Source organism: Patella vulgata, chromosome 2 (assembly GCF_932274485.2).
Source record: "Patella vulgata chromosome 2, xgPatVulg1.2, whole genome shotgun sequence".
Taxonomy (NCBI): Eukaryota; Metazoa; Mollusca; class Gastropoda; family Patellidae; genus Patella; species Patella vulgata.
In genome coordinates, this window is record NC_065880.2 from 93188358 (window position 1) to 93208070 (window position 19713).

The 19713-nt window shown below is 37.2% G+C and overlaps 1 protein-coding gene across 4 annotated transcripts in view; it reads right to left on the reverse strand.

Annotated features, from left to right (window-relative positions):
* The window catches only part of LOC126812413 (caskin-2), a 169495-nt gene that overhangs the window by 67602 nt on the left and 82180 nt on the right, over nt 1-19713 (reverse strand). For 2 of the 4 annotated variants that reach the window (XM_056099108.1, XM_056099109.1), the window contains one exon: nt 2407-2501. In XM_056099108.1, coding sequence (XP_055955083.1) covers nt 2407-2501 — 95 coding nt within the window. Of the gene's footprint in view, nt 1-2406; nt 2502-9536; nt 9681-13469; nt 14318-19713 lie in introns of those variants that run through there. The other 2 variants (XM_056099110.1, XM_056099111.1) reach the window with 2 other exon arrangements.

Genomic DNA, 19713 nt, shown 5'->3' on the forward strand with positions numbered 1-19713 from the left:
ATGTCTGAATAACATAGGGAGTCACAGTGGCTAAGTTGTAAGAGAGAGAGAGAGAGAGAGAGAGAGAGAGAGAGATGGGTTTAACTTCAACTTGACACAAATTAGGTCATTTCGGGACTAACACATGATTCAATTTTATTTCAATAATTCGCTTGTGCGTAGGGGTCTTTAGCAGTGGGAGGAAACCAGAGCACCTGGAGAAAGCCCACAAGGTTGTATAGGCAACCCTGCTCCTTGTCACGTAAGAGAGAGAGAGAGAGAGAGAGAGAGAGAGAGAGAGAGAGATGGGTTTAACTCCACTCGACACAAACTAGGTCATTTCGGGACTAACACATGGTTCAATTTTATTTCAATCATTCGCGTGCGCGTAGGGGTCTTTAGCAGTGGGAGGAAACCGGTCTACCCCGAGAAGACCCAAGAGGTTGGGCAGGCGACCCTACTCCTTGTCATGTACAACCGGGGAATCGAAACCCCGCCGGTAGACTCAATGACAGACCGTATGATACAGGACACGTGCTAACCATTCTGCCATCCAACCCCCAAGTGGGTAAGATGTTGGCTCGCTAACCAGGAGGTCGGGTGTTTGAACCCTGGATTGGACCAAGACAGTTCATTCAGATTTTCCGGCGTGGTTCCCCCTTGTCAGTGGCACAGAACAGAGGGCCTGTCAAGGGACAATGTATAGTCGTTGGGATGGGATAATAAACTGAGGTCCTGTGTACACATTGGCGTGGACGTAAAAGATCCCTTGGCAGTTGGAATTCGAAATAAGAGTAAGCCGCAGTGCCGCTGTCTGGGAAAAATTCCCCTCATAACACAGCGTATGGCTTATGCCCGTCTTCATTAGCCCGGTCAGGAGCTGAACAGCAAGATGTTAAACTCCATTTTATTTCATTTCAATACCACTAAATATAGCTCCATTGATCTTAATTAAAAGAAATGGGGTTTAACATCCTACTTTTCTGCTCCGATTGGTCTTATGAGATGGGTATATTATGCATAAGCACTGTGCTACCACGGAAACTTTGCCCAGAAAGCTGTGTTTTTGCTTTACTACTCTTTGTCTAATTTCAATTATCAAGGGTTCATTACATTCACCCAAACCAGTACAAGAGTTGGTTTTTTTTATGTCCCATCCAAACAATTAGACACTTTATCCTGGCCATACACTCCATCCAGACAAGGGAAAACCCCGGGGAACTTTGTCGGCCAGTACCAGGATCGAAGTCAGACCTCTTGGTTAGTGAGAGAGTGCCATTCTCAATGAGCAACAGTGGCTCCCTCTTCCCACAGAATTAACCAGTCGTACGTCCATATTTCATGTACTCATTTTTACCGTTTAAATTGAAACGTTCCCATTACATTTTCGCTGGTAAAAACGTGTACATGGAAAACAGGCTCCATTCCCTAAAATATATACGAGATGGCTCCTTTAAATTCTAATGACTTAACAACTCTATAAAAAGAATTTTTGTGATTTTTATCTGCAGTGTCAATAAGTGTCTGAATGATTCAACAATTCAATCGTTTTATATTTATGTAAAAGGATTATCAGAATCACTTTAATTGAAATATCCTGAACAGTAAATTCACTATGTTGTGGAGAGCATAATATATTTGACATAAAAGAAAACACAACCGTCACTTGTGGACTAACATAATAGTCTGATGATTCAACAATTCAATCGTTTTATAGTCGTTATGTAAAAGGATTGTCAAAATGACTTTTGAATGAATTATCCTTCATAATAAATTTCACGATGAAATACATAAAGTTCTGTTATTTCTGGACTAATATCTGGTATTTTGTTACTTCAATAATTGACACACAGGGTCCTTAGCTGTGGAATTGAAATGAAATGGGGTTTAACGTCCTACTGTTCTGCTCCTAACCTGGGCTAATGAAGACGGGCATACGCCATACAGTGTGCTATGAGGGGAATTTTGCCCGGGCAGCGGCACTATCGCCTACTCTTATATCGAATTCCAACTGCCAGGGGATCTTTTACGTGCATTCCAATATATACACGGGACCTCGGTTTTTCGTTTCATCCGAAGGACTAGACAGCTGTTGTGGAATTGAAAGCTCAACATTTGCATCAAGGACAGACCTTATGACACCCAACACCCCCTTTAAACAGTGTGAGCAACCCTACTCCTTGTCACGTACAACCGGAGAATAGAAACCTCACCAGTTGACTCAATGACAGACCATATGATACAACGTACTCACATAACCGTTCGACCATCAAACCCCCACCCAGTAGTATAATACAACCAAATTAGCAACATGGTAAATTTATGCATATTTAGCTTTCTGTTTATCAATAACGTTCCTCTTTGGAACATCAGATAACACTTCCTCTGTTATTATAAACAAATGTTACAATAATTCTATTTACTTACTGTGATTATGTCCCCTTCTTTAAAGGCGAGACTGTGGGGATCATACACACTATAGTAATCCTTCACTGCTCTGGCTTGCACAGCAAAACTCACTTCTGAAAAACATCAGATTCATAAATTTTTAATAAAGTAATTAAAATATTTTATCAAATAAAAAAATGTCACGAATAGGATTAATTAATTCAGAAACTTTTTAGTCCAGATGAAACTGTTACATTTCTTCCTAGAAATTTGAACATTATTCTCTGATATTTATCCCATTCATTATAAGTTACGTAACTGAGGCAATCCTAGGCATACACCCCTAGTAAGGTGTTCAAATTTCAACGCCCAATTTTAAAGATTATTTTCTTGAGAAATATGTTCCTTCCTATTTAATTTCATTAGAAAATTCACAAGCACCACCATCGCCACACCCATGATGTCAACTGGTAGAATGTTGCAGGAGCATTGCAGAGACCAAATGTTATTCATTTGTTGATACTTTAGGAGCGATCTGCCCTCTTCTACCCTAATCAATATTACATTTCAGAATGGCCTACTCCCTTGAGGATTGAAACAGCAAATTATGAACATAGATCAAATAATGTGAACTATTTTAACGAAACAAATATTGCAAAACATAATCACAGACCATATGATGCACATACCGAACACTTTTGATCTTTAGGAAAACCGATCTTGTCAAAATAACAGATGATAAACAGCAGTTTTACAAGCATTTAAGTTGCATAAATGGACTGGAGATTTTGCATCTTGTCAACACAATATTATATAAAGGTCATGCAATTTGAGAATTTTGCTCAGGCAGAAGTCTTATTTATGTCTATTCTTCTTCACAGAATGAATGAAATGGGGTTTAACGTCCTACTGTTCTGCTCCTAACCTGGACTAATGAAGACGGGCATACGCCATACAGTGTGCTATGAGGGAAATTTTGCCCGGGCAGCGGTCCTATGGCCTACTCTTATATCAAATTCCAACTGCCAAGGGATCTTTTACGTGCACACCAATGTGTACACAGGACCTTGTTTTTTTGTCCCATCCGAACGACTAGACAGCTGTCCTTGTCAGACCCTCCGTCCTGCATCACTGACAAGGAGGAAACCACGCCGGAAAATAATCTGGATGAACTTTCTCGGCCAATGCATTCTTCACAGAAAGGTGGGTCATTAAACCCTTGTTCATTACAAGGTGAAATGAAATCAGTTTATTGGCCTACTTTTCTACATCAACAGGGCTTACACAGATGGGAAAATTAAAGATCTCAGTTTTGCATCCCAAGTGCCAACACCACCCTTAACTAGAACAAATCTTCACTGTCAATTTCAGAATTCCATCTGGGACAATTCTAGTCCTAACAGCTCGACTACCACAGGTCCTTAAATATTGGAACCAAATTTCAACAACTATTCCAACTATGCACAACATATTGCACATATATAGTAGCCACCTTCCATATCAATTTTTTCTCATTCAACAAGAATCACCAAAACTGACATTAGGAGTTCACAGCTACTGCTGTTTAAACATTCTTCCTGAATTAACATTTCATTCAATATGGTTGTGAAAATAAAACTTGTTTTTACATCAAACAGAAAATTATTTTTATGAAGGATTTTAGAGGCTATTGTTATTCAATAACTGTGAGAAATCTTCATGCAACACATCAAAATCTTCCCATTCCCTGGTCATATAATTCATGGTCATAGACAACTATAGTAGATTGGGCTGGCATAGATTTCAGATTGTGATATTGCTTGGGTAGTGGCAAACTGTTAATCGTGAAAAGGGCAGCTGGGGGCCTGTAATTAATAACAATACTCATAGATTAGTGAAGAGGTACATCAATTACTTCTTGTAGTGTGACAAATGGTAAATCTTTACTTCAGTAGCTTTAGGACTAGGTGGGTTGGATGGCCGAATGGTTAGCACGTGCGCGCTGTATCATAAGGTCTGTCATTGAGTCAACTGGTTTTGATTCCTTGGTTGTATGTGACAAGGAGTAAGGTTGACTGTCCAACCTCGTTGGTTTCCTGCGGGTCCTCCGGTTTCCCCCTACTGCCCAAGACCCCAACGCGCAAGCGAATAATTGAAATAAAATTGAACCATATGTTAGTCCCAAAATGACCTGGTTTGGGTTGAGTGAACATTAAACCCCATTTCTCTCTCTCTAGCTTTAGGCCTAACACATGGTAATTATTTATTTCAGTAGTAAGAGGAAACTAGAGTTTATTCACAAGGTTATATACAAATGGGTGTAGTACTCATGACTTGCATGCGTGACTATTTTATGATCTAATTAGAGCAAATGGTCACCTCCACCTCAAAGGTGAACTGAACTGTACATTAGTTCATGTTGATTTCACATCATATTTATTTGTCCCAGACCAAAAAATAATAAAGAACCATCTGGTTTGTTGTGCCTTAAACTGGATTTATATCTACTCAGATCATTTGTTCAATGTAAGGGGGCGTATCATTGGTTATTGTTGAGAAAGCCTGGCAACTGACCAATGAAAACAAACGTAAGATGTAGATGTTGAGAGAATGAAGTCAAGGTTACTGTAATAACAGATGTGGGGAACGACCATTTGGTTTTCATTGAACAGGTGGAATTGATTCCCGATATTCTTAAAGCTCGGATGATTTTACAGGAGAATGGGGAAAAAGAACAACAGAAGTTGACTTGATTGCGTAAAAACCCATCAGATTGTCAAATCATAAATTCAATTTGCAAAAATAAAATATTGGGTGTCATTAATGGTGCACAAGATCTATCATATATAATTTGGGTTTTTTAAAAGTTGACAAGTAATTGTGGACGCTGGAAAGATAAGCAGAGAAGGGTTACAACAATATACGACCACATTTCAATGTGGGCTTATAAAAAGGACCCATTTGTGTACTGTGTAGTCATCAAGATAAACTCCCAACAAAATATCTTCATCCATTTTCCATTACTGAATGAAATCATTGTCAAAAAACTGGAACACAAATTTAATAGCTTTTAAAATTATTATCAGAAATCACTGAAATTGAATAGGCTGCTTTATATCACTAATCTAAACAGCATATAAAAAATTTAGAAAGAAATTGACTGACATGACCACATTTGCATGTGGGTTTATAAATTTTAAAAAAATATCCCAGCTGTTGATCATAGAGTGTACTAAAAGCAGAAAGAAAACCAGTTTGGTGCCCAGACCAACTTTTACTTTACTTCTAAATTGTGTGTTAAACGCTGAAATGTGATAAAGAACAAAAGTATTTAGGAATTTTTTCTTGAAGAAATACGCTATAATAATGCACCTACCAATGTCGAGAGCGAGATATTAAACGACTTAAAATACAGACACCCTGCACATGCTTTTACTGTGAAATACGTCACGCGAGTCCAATATTTCACTAGTATAAATAATGTACGATTGGCAAGTTGCCTGTACGATTACTTGAAATAATGGTACGCCAACAAAAAAAAGGGTGACGTCACATCTGTATTTTAAAGAAGTATAAAAACATTTGAGTGCCCTGACAATTTTCTCTTACAAACAAACCAAAGTCTTTACCTGAGTTATAGAAATGCACCTACCAACATAGGATGCACTGGAAGTGTTAAAAAACATTTGAATGCCCTGAAAAAATTTTATTACGGTCTTTTCCTTTACTTCTTAGTTAAAGGGCTGTATAGAAAATTACTTCAGAACTGACATAAATCTCTACTTTGCAGAAATCCTTATACGACATTTAGTAACTGAACATATGATATAAAATACAAATTTATATGGAAAACAATTACTTGGTTTATTTCACACTATGTTTCAACAAGTTCCTCTTGTCATTCTCAAGTAACCCGGTGATTGTTTTCCATATAAATTTGTTTTATACCTTGCAGAAATACTGATAATAATGCACCTACCATCTGGAAGCATTTAGCTACTTACGTGGGAGAATATTATAGCGGATGAACACGAAAACGAAACAATCGCCGGAAAATGCTTCCCACAATTTAGACCAGAAATAGCAGCAAACTGTCAACAGCTTTTTTTAATTTCAAAATATCAACCTTTTAAAAGATTATAAAACCTGAGCTAAAAATATCATGAGGAAATTAGAAAAAAAATATGAATCCCGGTAATACAAGGTAACGGAACTACTCACTGATTGTGACGTTGGTGATTACAACCAAATGTAGAGTTTATGATTGGTTGGTTTATATGACATTTGAGTAAGTAGCTGATTCATAAAAATCTAGGTATAAATGAAGTAATGTTGTTTATCCAATATTTTTGTTGGCAATATGAGATATTCTATTTCCAACATATTGAAACAATATGGCTAGGTCATAATCCCACTTTGATATATTATAAAATCACGCTCGCTATTTTTACTTCTGTTCCGTAATTTAATCAAATTAATTATTATGGAGAGATTAAAATTAATAATTATGGCGAGATTAAAATAAATAATTATGGAGAGATTAAAATTAATAATTATGGAGAGATTAAAATTAATAATTATGGAGAGATTAAAATTAATAATTATGGAGAGATTAAAATTAATAATTATGGAGAGATTAAAATTAATAATTATGGCGAGATTAAAATAAATAATTTAGAAATTATTTATGAAATGGGGTTTAACATCCTACTGTTTTGCTCTGACTGAGTTAATGAAGACAGGCATACGCCATACAGCGGCCTACTCTTATCGAATTCCAATGAGTACTTGTACGGCAATGTGTAAACAGGGCCTCAGGTTTTCGGCCCATCCAAAAGACTATACTTTGTCCCTGACAAGGGAGAGCCTGGCATAAAAAAACTTTCTCTGTTAACAAGGGATCGAAGACAGAACCTCTAGGTTAGCGAGCCAACATCTTACGCAACGAACCACCATGGCTCCCTAATAGAATACAAATTTAAAGGGAATAATAATATATATCCAAACTACAAACTGATTTTTTATCATTTTTAGTCAATAGTTTCATTTTGACTGTTCATAAGAAATATTCTATGTTTTCTAGAATCAATTTCTATCTTAATCACACCCACACCCTTAAATCGCCATTAACTCTTATTGTTCACTCGACTATTTGACTCATCTTTATTCGGAAATTAACATCATAATTGTGTCTATTAATGCCTTCCTTATTATAAATTTTCTGATCCACTTTCCTCATTATTTTGAAATCAAGTTTCAAATTAGATGGATAACGCAACCTAGAAATCATATAATTTGTGTAAGGAAAGAGGTTTGTTTATTTACGTTTAATTTCGCTATCAGTTAGATAATATATCATCTTATTTACATACATCTCAAACGTCAGCTGGTTCCGATATCTCATTACAAAATAACCAACTTAAACCAGTTAATACCTTCAACTAAAACATATAAAATCTAACATTTCAGAGAGAGAGAAAGGGAGAGAGAGAGATGGAGGTTTGAAATGAAATGAAATGGGGTTTAACCTCCATTTTACACAAACTAGGTCATTTTGGGACTAACATATGGTTCAATTTTATTTCAATAATTTGTTTGTGCATAGGGGTCTTTAGGAGTGGGAGGGAACCAGTGGACCGGGAGAAAACCCAAGCGGTTGGACAGGCGACCCTACTCCTTGTCACGTACAACCCGGGGAATCAAAACCATGCCAGTTTAACATTTTAAACCAACTAATCAAAGCTACTGGTACATGTATATCTTTACTGGGTTCTGATTTTCTCACTATATAAGATCATGCCCCGACTTTCTAGGATTCCTACTGTTACGGTTCCTTTACGTGCACTCCGGTGTATATATCAGTGTACCTCACTTTTTGGGACATTACATTAAAATATATCAATAGCTTATTTGGTCTATAGCGGTGTTTGCAAGAAAATGAACAAAAATATGACATTACCTACTTTTTATACTCTTATCAATAGAGGGAGTCACTGTGACTCAGTGAGTAAGATGGCTCGTTAAACCAGAGGTCCTGTGTTCAATCCCTGTGTTGGCCAAGAAAGTTCATCAGGATTTCCTGGCATGGTTCCCCCTTGTCAGAGACAGAAAACATGCCCGTCTCCATTAGCCCAGAAGACGCAGAACAGTAGGATGTAAAACCCCATTTTATTTCATTTCTTATCAGTTGATAATTGAGAATTTCAAAATTTGAAACTACTTGTTATGCTTGATAACGGCTAGAGAAATCTTGTTGAAATCTGCATGTATATGATATAGTGATTGGTATCCATAGAACTGTGTTTTTCTTGTTATAAGTACATGTACAGTACTGATTACCGTCTTCAGTAGGACGTCAAACCCCATTTCATTTCATTTCAAAGTACTGATTTGGGACTTGATGACACAAAGTTTCCTGGCACAGCTAATATCCCACCAAACAAAATAAAATTATCAAGTACTAAAAAAAATCTGATAAATGCTGATGGTTTGTTACAAATTACCACAAGTAAAGATTATATCACAAAACATTCTAATCATCAGAACGCATAAAAACAAAACCCACAGTCATAAACAACAATAACATCTTGTTTATAGGAGAAGATCTGTTGATACCAGTCATTAAATCACTAGTTATCATTAAATACACAGTAGGAGTTGATAAAATACAAATCAAGTTTTGCGTAGATTGTCCCCAGTACATGTAAGTAACAGAACTTTGCCTGCACTAAAAAGTATGTTTATGCATTCATACTGCATGTTCAATCTTCAGGCAAACCATAATAAGTTCTTTTTGCTATCTGCACTGTTCAAGAATCATTTCAATTACTGATGACTATCTACATGTAAATAACAATATCAAATGAAGGTTTTAAACAGAAAATATCCTTCTTGGGAATGCATAAATCTAATACTAGTAGTAATAGAACTCACCAGCATGGATGCCTGAACAATTGTCATAATTTGTGCCACGTAATTTCCTTTCGGTGTCTGCACTGTTCCTTTATCATTTCAAACACTAATGACTAAGTTATCAATTGACTATTTTTAACTGAAAGTTTCTTGAGATTACAGAAATATGAAATATGGTTTCTGCACTGTTTCAGTATCATTTCAAACACTTATGTGTTATCAATTGACTATTTTTAACTGAAAGTTTCTTGAGATTATAGAAGTATGAAAGAACTTACCAGAATTGATTCCTTTCGAACAATTGACACAATTTGTGCCACCTAAACATTCGGGTAAACAAAACTTCATTTTGGAACTAGATCCTACATTTAATAATCCCAGAATTTTAACACTAGAGAGGTTTGAAATAATCAAAACCTCTAATAAACCTATATTTCTATTAACTAACTATAACTGTGGCATATTGTTGATATTGCCCTGTTTGTGTGGTGTATATTAGAAACATATATCACATCAGCCTCCTGATCACCATCTATATTTCACCCTAGCCTCAGAATGAGTCTGGTACACATATACCACAGAAATAGCTGATGTTAAAAATACTTCTCTAGGTGGTGTTTATTGTGTCGTAGAAGAAGCAATTTAATACGCTGGTGTAGAGATATGGTCTAGGTAGAATATGGTTATTACAACAGGTATGTAATACTAATTAGCACCTAGATTTCATCATCATATACCTGTTGTTACTTATTATAGACAGATGTATAAATTGGTGCGACTAGACCACCATCAATATTGTTGTTTGTAAAACTGTACTCAGATTGCGGATATAAAGTTATCGGTAAGCTGGATAGGAAAAATTATAAGATAATTATTTATGGTTGATGATGATGAAAAACAAAAGCAACAAGATTACCAACACACAGAGATGATGAAATGAAATAGGGTTTAACGTCCCACTACCACTGCACTAATGAAGACCGCTATATGCCATGCAGTGTGCTATGAGGGGCATTTTGCCCAGACAGCAGCACTACGACCTGCTTATATTGAATTAACTGCAAAGGGTTCTAGTACGAGCATGCCAATGTATATACGGAACCCCCGTTTTTTTTTTGTTTCGTTCGAACGACTATACGTTGTCCCTTGTGTCTGGCCCTCTCTCCTGTCTAAAGATCAACAGGTAAAAGAAGTAGAAGAAGAGGAGGAAGAGAAAGAAATGGGGAGGAACAAAACAACAAAGATAATGGTTCAATTTTATTTCGATAATTCGCTTGCGCGTAGCGTTCTTTAGCAGTGGGAGGAAACCGGAGGACCCGGAGAAAACCCACGAGGTTGGACAGGCGACCCTACTCCTTGTCACGTACAACAGGAGATTCGAAACCACGCCAGTTGACTTAATGACAGACGTTATGATACAGCGCATGTGCTCACCATTCAGCCCCACCCCACCCCCGATCAATAGTTCAACTACAAAAGTACATCAAAGCATATTAGCAATAAGAAGTGATATCACACATTCCGTGTAGAGTATTAATAACTATTATAAGTCATAGTGTATTAAAATAGAATATTGATGCCATAAACAACTGTTTACATCAAGTGAAACATGTAATATAATTTGACACCATGTTCTAAAATAGACAATAATTACTTTCACTCATGTAACAACGATCATGATTCCTTCAGGCAATTTATACACCAACATCTTTACTTTCTTAAAGGTACACCAAGCCAGATTGGATTTGGTCCCAAACTTGTCAACAGTTTTCATTTTGAGAATAACACATCGTCTCAAACTCTATATGGTGTGTAACGTCTCGTCAACGCCTTTCATTTTGAGAATAACACATGGTCTCAAACTCTATATTTAGAGAGAGAGAGAAATGGGGTGGTTTAACGTCCACTCGACACAAACTAGGTCATTTCGGGACTAACATGGTTTTAATTTTATTTCAATAATTCGCTTCCATATAGGGGTCTTTAGCAGTGGGAGGAAACCGGAGGACCCAGAGAAAACCCACTAAGTTGGACAGGCGACCCTACTCTTTGTCTCGTACAACCAGGGATTCGAAACCACGCCAGTTGACTCAATGACATGCCTTATGATACAGCGCACAGGGGGCACATGCTAACCATTCAGCCATCCAACCCCCCAACTCTATATTTAACTGTTAGTATGAAGGGAAAGGAATGGCGTGTAATGTCTTGTTTCTTAGATTGAGTATAGTCTTAAACTCAGTTTAGAATATGAAAGGAATGGAATTTACTGTCTCGTTAACACATTTGTTTGGTCATATTGAGACTAATATATGGTCTTAAAACTTTCTATTTAACATTTAGCATGAAAGGAAAGGAATGGAATGGCGTGTAATGTCTCGTTACACAATATATGGTCTTAAAACTCTCTCTTAAACTTCAAGTATGAAAGAAAAGTTATGGATTTTAACTAACACGCAGTTATTATCTTCTCTATGCCTATGTGAACCTCATTTTTTTTTGTCCCATCCTAACAACTGGGAACACTTTCCTATCCACTTCCCCTGACTAGTGTCAACCAGGCTTTCCTGTAACCAACAAAACCATATGAAATGAAATGAAAGACGGGTTATGTGCCACCAATGTGTACATGGTACCTCAGTTTTTTGTCCTATCTGAATGACTATACACACCAGTGACAAGGAGGAACCACGTTGGAAAATCCCAATGAACTCTCTCTGCCAATAGTGGGATCGAACATGGGACCTCCAGGTTAGCGAGGCAACATCCTACTCAATGAGCCACTGCGGCCATGAAATGCAATAAAATGAAATGGGGTTTAACGTCCTACTGTTCTGCTCCGACTCGGCTAATGAAGACGGGCATACGCCATACAGTGTGCTATGAGAGAAATTTTTGCCCAGACACCGGCACTGTGTCATACTTTTATATCGAATTCCAACTGTCAAGGGATCTTTTACGTGCATGCCAATGTGTACACGGGACCTCGTTTTTTCGTGCCATGCGAATGACTAGACAGCTGTCCTTGTCAGGCCCTCCGTCCTGCATCACTGACAAGGGGGAACCACGCCGGAAAAACGGGATGAACTTTCTCGGCCAATGCAGGGATCGAACACCCGACCTCCAGGCTAGCGAGCCAGCGCCTTACCCACTTAGCCACCGTGATCCCCTACATTTAGCATGAAAGGAAAGGAATGGAATGGCGTGTAATGTCTCGTTACACAATATATGGTCTTAAAACTCTCTCTTAAACTTCAAGTATGAAAGAAAAGTTATGGATTTTAACTAACACGCAGTTATTATCTTCTCTATGCCTATGTGAACCTCATTTTTTTTTGTCCCATCCTAACAACTGGGAACACTTTCCTATCCACTTCCCCTGACTAGTGTCAACCAGGCTTTCCTGTAACCAACAAAACCATATGAAATGAAATGAAAGACGGGTTATGTGCCACCAATGTGTACATGGTACCTCAGTTTTTTGTCCTATCTGAATGACTATACACACCAGTGACAAGGAGGAACCACGTTGGAAAATCCCAATGAACTCTCTCTGCCAATAGTGGGATCGAACATGGGACCTCCAGGTTAGCGAGGCAACATCCTACTCAATGAGCCACTGCGGCCATGAAATGCAATAAAATGAAATGGGGTTTAACGTCCTACTGTTCTGCTCCGACTCGGCTAATGAAGACGGGCATACGCCATACAGTGTGCTATGAGAGAAATTTTTGCCCAGACACCGGCACTGTGTCATACTTTTATATCGAATTCCAACTGTCATGGGATCTTTTACGTGCATGCCAATGTGTACACGGGACCTCGTTTTTTCGTGCCATGCGAATGACTAGACAGCTGTCCTTGTCAGGCCCTCCGTCCTGCATCACTGACAAGGAGAAACCACGCCGGAAAATCTGCATGAACTTTCTCTGCCAACACAGGGATTGAATATAGGGCCTCCAGGTTAGCAAGCCAACATCATACTCACTGAGCCACTGCGGCCAAATAAAACAACAACATGTGAACAAGGTGTTAAAGTAATATGTACTTTGTTTTGACAAGTAACCAACTGACAAGACATTTCAAATAATTCATTTTTTTCTACACTGCGGAACAAAAAAAACAAAAGCCAAATGAAGTAACCATCGACAAACCAACAAATAGATATTTTTACCAATGAACATAAAAACATGATTGATAATTCTCTCTACCTTTTTTATATTTTCGTCTGAATCTCCTCTTCTTCGCGTTCTCTCGTGCCGAAAATAACAACGAAGGCATGATATCCTGACAGTTTATTTTTCTTCACTCTAATAATAATAATAATACATCAATCCATTTTACAGGTTGAAATTATAATCTGAGTTAGTACGAACGAACTGAGTATGTAATAAACTCTAATAATAATAATACATCAATCCATTTTACAGGTTGAAATTATAATCTGAGTTAGTACGAACGAACTGAGTATGTAATAAACCGAGTACAATCCTGGAGACGTGTAAAAGAAGTTCAATATCTATTTAAGCATCCTTGACATTTTTTTGCACAATTCTGAAAAACTGATAAATTTTAAATACACAGAATAAGTTATTTTTTTTCAGGTATCAAACAAACGTTGTTCAGAAATGTTGCTTCTTTTCCTCCCTACCACGTGAATAGTATTTTGTCCACACATTTGTGGAAAAACGTTGATGTTAAATCATATTGAATCCTTGCTGTTCTCTCCGATCACATTAATAATTTATTGTCCACGCATTTGTTGAACAGAGTCGATGTTAAATTATTAGGAATCTTGACAGTGTTCCCCCTCGACCACATTAATAATATATAGTCCATTCATTTGCTGAACAAAGTTGATGTTAAATCATTAGGAATCCTTGCTGTTCTTTCATCACATTAATAATAATTTGTCAATCCACAGTAGAAACAGAAAAAGTCAGTAAGGACATAAAGAAAACGATCAGTTCTCCTACTCGTTGAGTAAAGTATAATGTCTATTTCTGTAATAGATGTCAAGATTGTACGATACGGTCCGTGCATAAAGATTGTAAGAAAGGTTGTAATACTTTAATGTATATATATAACGTGACTCAAATATCTGTTGAGAATTTTTTTATATTTTTATTTCCTACATAATAGACACCGTAAACCTGCTCAAACATTGACTGTAACTCCACCCACATTGACTTAAAGAGATGGTACATAAAATTAACATTGTATGGTGTTAGACATCAGAGGTCAAACTTATTATACAGTTTTTCTTGTTCAGGTACAAACAACTTAGATTGTAGTCTAAAAAGATACAGAGAGAGAGAGAGAGAGAGAGAGGAAAGAGAGTGAGAGAGAGAGAGAGAAGAGAGGAGAGAGAGAGAGAGGAGAGAGAAAGAGAGGAGAGAGAGAGAGAGGAAAGAGAGTGAGAGAGAGAGAGAGAAGAGAGGAGAGAGAGAGAGAGGAGAGAGAAAGAGAGGAGAGAGAGAGAGAGGAAAGAGAGTGAGAGAGAGAGAGAGAAGAGAGGAGAGAGAGAGAGAGGAGAGAGAAAGAGAGGAGAGAGAGAGAGAGTGAGAGAGAGAGGGAGAGAGAGAGAGAGAAGAGAGAGGAGAGAGGGAGAGAGAGAGAGAGATGGGGTTTAACTTCAGTTTTTATTTCAATAATTCGCTTGTGCGTAGGGGTCTTTAGCAGTGGGAGGAAACCGGAGGACCTGAAGAAAACCCACGAGGTTGGATAGGCGACCCTGCTCCTTGTCACGTACAACTTGGGAATCAAAACATTTTGCCCTGGACTGTGCATCTCCACATATACTTTTCATCGAATTCCCGAGAAATTTCGAGATTTTCCAGCATGGTTTCCTTCCTTCCCCTTGTCAGTGGTGCAGGACAGAGGGCTTTACAAGGACAGTTGTCTTGTTGTTTGGATGGGATCAAAAACCAAATACAGATCTCTTAATTTGACTATTTACTGTAGATCAAAGGTCAGACTTATATTATACAGAATTTTCAGGTACAAAGGACTTATAAATGTCTGAGCGTATCTTGAATAAAAGACAGGGTACTTTTATACCATTTACTGTATTGTATAAATCTTATTCAACATTATAACTTCATACTTGTATGACCGACTTTAGTGGGCAATTTAATAAAGAAATAAAATGAAAAAGAAATAGCTGTCTACTCTTCTTCAAAACCTGTTGTCGAAATGACTTAGTTTGTATTGGATCAATAGCAAATGAAATGAAATGAAATGGGGTTTAACGTCCTACTGTTCTGCTCCTATGGATCAATAGCACCATACAAGGCCTTGCATTTTGTACCGGGCCACCTCGTCCCTTTAACAAACCATATATTAAAAGTGAAAGAATAAAACTATCATTTCAAGATCACCTTGAAAATAAACGTTTAAGCATAATGAAATTAATCGTGTCATTTAAATCTTTATTCATGTAACACAAAAGCCATATTGTATGCTCATAATACGTATCATTTTATTGTTAATAAAAATTAAACCATACGATTGACAAGAAAAAGCTTCTGAAAATGATATTACTGACACGATCCAGCCTCGCCGTTGAGAGAGGGTTTTATGTTCACACAAAACCTAACCATTTCTTTTCTAGACATTTTTACAAAAATAATTCAGACACTTGAAGAAACTGGGAGGAAATTGAAGTACATTATTCGACCTTGCTAACATTATTATTACTAATGAGTAAATGTCCAAATGGACTAAGGGGGGTTGGATGGCCGAATGGTTAACACACGTGTGCTGTATCATACGGTCTGTCATTGAGTCAACTGACAGGGTTTCGATTCCGCGGTTGTACGTGACAAGGAGTAGGGTCACCTGTCCAACCTCGTGGGTTTTCTCCAGGTCCTCCCACTGCTAAAGACCCCTACGTGCAAGCGAGTTATTGAAATAAAATTGAACCATGTGTTAGTCCCGAAATGACCTAGTTTGTGTCGAGTGGACATTAAACCCCATTTCTCTCTCTCTCTCCAAATGGACTAATACCAATATAACCTTGGTCTATTCAGTAGTTCTTGCCAATATTAATGAAAACCCATAGATAACGTTTCTGAAAAAGATGTAACTAACATAAGTCCGCCTCCCAGTTGAAAGACAGAAAACAGAGTCTTTAAAACCTACACAAAACCTAGGAAGTTCATTATTGGACCTTGACTGATCCAGTAGTTCTTGCCAATATTATTATTATTATTGAATACCGTGCCCTAATGGTGTTATGTGTCCGCCTCCCAGTTGAAAAACAGACTGAAGTTTAAAACCTACACAAAACCTAACGAGTTCATTATTTAAATAATATGACAGTGGTCTATCCAGTAGTTCATGCAAATATTATTTTTATTAATTAGTACCGTGCCCTAATGGTGCTATGCGCCGGCCTCCGAGTTGTAGGACAGAATAAAGTTTAAAACCTACACAAGTTCATTACTGGACCAATATGACCCTGGCCGATCCAGTAGTTGGAACACAGAATAAAGTTTAAAACCTAACGAGTTCATTACTGGACCAATATGACCCTGGTCTATCCAGTAGTTCTTGCCAATATTATTATTATTAATGAGAATTCTGTGACATAAATCAAGTCATGTCAGGTTATAATTACCTACAGATTGATCTATTTATAGGTATTATTACCTACATCAATACCTAATTGACCATGAACTATCAGAGGTCAACTTCTACAAGTCTTTAATACCGTACACATGTTTATAGACATCAACTGATTATCAAGGAACATGCAATAAATGGGGGGGAAGTAGGGGAGGAATTAATACATCCATTCATTATTAAAGCACAATATATCAGAGATAGTGGTCAAAACACAATTCAGGCTAATGAAGACGGGCATACCCCAAACAGGGTGTTATGAGGAAAAGTTTGCCTGGACAGTGGCACTACTGCCTACTCTTTTATCGAATTCAATTGTCAATGTGTACAAAGGACATCAATTTTTGGTCCCATCTAATTGACTATACATTATCCCTTGCCAAGGAATTGGGTACCACGCCTTAATAATTCCAAAGAACGATTTCAGTAAAATTGATCCCATAAAGCTTCTGATCCCTTGCAAAATACGATATTGTGAAAGAAAGCTGAATCTCTTAATTCTTGGGGGGGTTGGATTGCCGAATGGTTAGCACATGCGTGCTGTATCATAAGGCCTGTCATTGAGTCAACTGGTGTGGTTTCGATTCCCCGGTTGTACCTGGCAAGTAGTAGGGTTGCCTGTCCAACCTCATGGGTTTTCTCCGGGTCCTCTTGTTTCCCCCACTGCTAAAGACACCTACTTGCAAGTGAATTATTGAAATAAAATTAAAACCATATGTTAGTCCCAAAATGACCTAGTTTGTGTCGAGTGGACGTCAAACCCCATTTCTCTCTCTCTCTCTTTTAATTGTTAATAGGAATATCAACCGAGAAATTGTTCAATTCTGTTCCGTACTTATAATGATATGATGAATGAAAATTTCATAACATTCTGAAGATGATATAAACAAACCAATCAGGCCAAAATAAAGATGGGATTTTAATTAAATGAAAGTCTAGTTAAATTAAAATGAGAGGAACCTGAAATGAATTCTAGCTACTAAAATGATTTTTTTGGAAGAAACAGAATTCTAACTAAGCCATCAGTTAAATTTATTTCCTTTCTTGCCAAATTAAAACATCACATTCTAGTTAAACATACATTATCTTTAGGCCTGAAATGTTATAAAACTTATTAATTAGACATTAATTAACGTATCTAGACCATAATCAACTCTCGATGTCAACGCTAGCCTGCGATATTTGTTGGATTATAATCCGATTTGCTGCACAACTTTCCTTCTCGATTTAACGATTAATTGGATAATCGATTTGTCGTACCGACTTTAGTAATGATGACTGAGGCTATGCGGAACTTTCGATCGCTTATTTCTCGGTTCATAATGGATCAATTTGACTGAAATTTTCAGCAAATTGCCTTTACATTATCTAGTTTTTAACTATTATAGTGTGAACTGCCAACTCATTATCTAATCTCCCATAATGTATCTTTAAGCTAAAATGAATTTGATTTGCTAAATAAAATCATGGAATGAAATTCTAATGAAATTAAAATAAAATTGATTTCCTTTCTAGCTAAATTAAAGAATATAGATGTTTATATGAGGAAATTAAAACATTTACAAGAGCAAATTTAAACATGTTTTAAAAAATTTATATCAGCAAATTGAAACACGTTTTAAAACATTTATATGAGCAAATTAAAACATGTATAGAGCATTTAAGATGAACCTCATGAAAAAGATTTAACCGAAATCTAAAAGAAATATTATCTAAAATATCAGTCGTTAAAAACCAACTTAAAACAAAATGGTGCATCAAGTAGAGTAACATAAAACGAGTTTGTGACCATCAAAAAGATAAAATAAACTAAAACACACTGAATTTAACACTTATCATTTATTTACTAGAAAACCTGGATTTTTTCTTCATCCCTTATAAAAGCTATAAGATAAGCCATACATGTAGCTATAGGCTGTTTCATATATTTGGCACCAGGTGTAAAAATAGAATCTATTATTCCCTTACCATTCAATCACCTTATGATAATCATAATGGGGTTTAACATCCACTCAACACAATCTAGGTCATTTTGGGACTAACATATGGTTCAATTTTATTTCAATAGGAAACCAAAGGACCCAGAGAAAACCCAAAAGGCTAGACACAACCGGGAAATCAAAACCATGCCAGTTAACTCAATGACACCCTTATGATACAACACACATGCGCTAACCTTCGGTCATCCAACCTCCCCCCCACCCCCCTACAATAATAAAACGCTAACCATTCGGTCATCCAACCCCCGGCCCCCTACAATAATAAAGCGCTAACCATTCAGTCATCCAAACCTCCCTACAATAATAAAGTTTAAATCTTGTTGTACAGGTAAGAATATTATTGTAGGGTGGTCCATGATGAGGTACTTGTTCAATGGTTGTGAAATGAAATGGGGTTTAATGTCCTAATACAACACAGTTTACTGGGGGGTTGGATGGCCGAATGGTTAGCACATGCGTGCTGTATAACAAGGCTTGTCATTGAGTCAATTGGCTTGATTTCGAATCCCAGGTTGTACGTGACAAGGAGTAGGGTTGCCTGTCCAGCCTGAGCCTCGTGGATTTTCTCCGGGTCCTCCGGTTTCCTCCCACTGCTAAAGAACCCCACACACAAGCGAATTATTGAAATAAAATTAAACAATGTTAGTCCCAAAATGACCTAGTTTGTGTCGAGTGGTCGTTAAACCCCATTTCTCTCTCTCCATTATTTGCTATGAGAGAAATTTTGTCCAGGCAGTAGCGCTATGGCCTTATCCTTGGAGTTTTAATTTCACAGCTCTGATTTTTGTAAATGAAGAATTGAAGATACTCGTTCCTGAAGCAACGACTG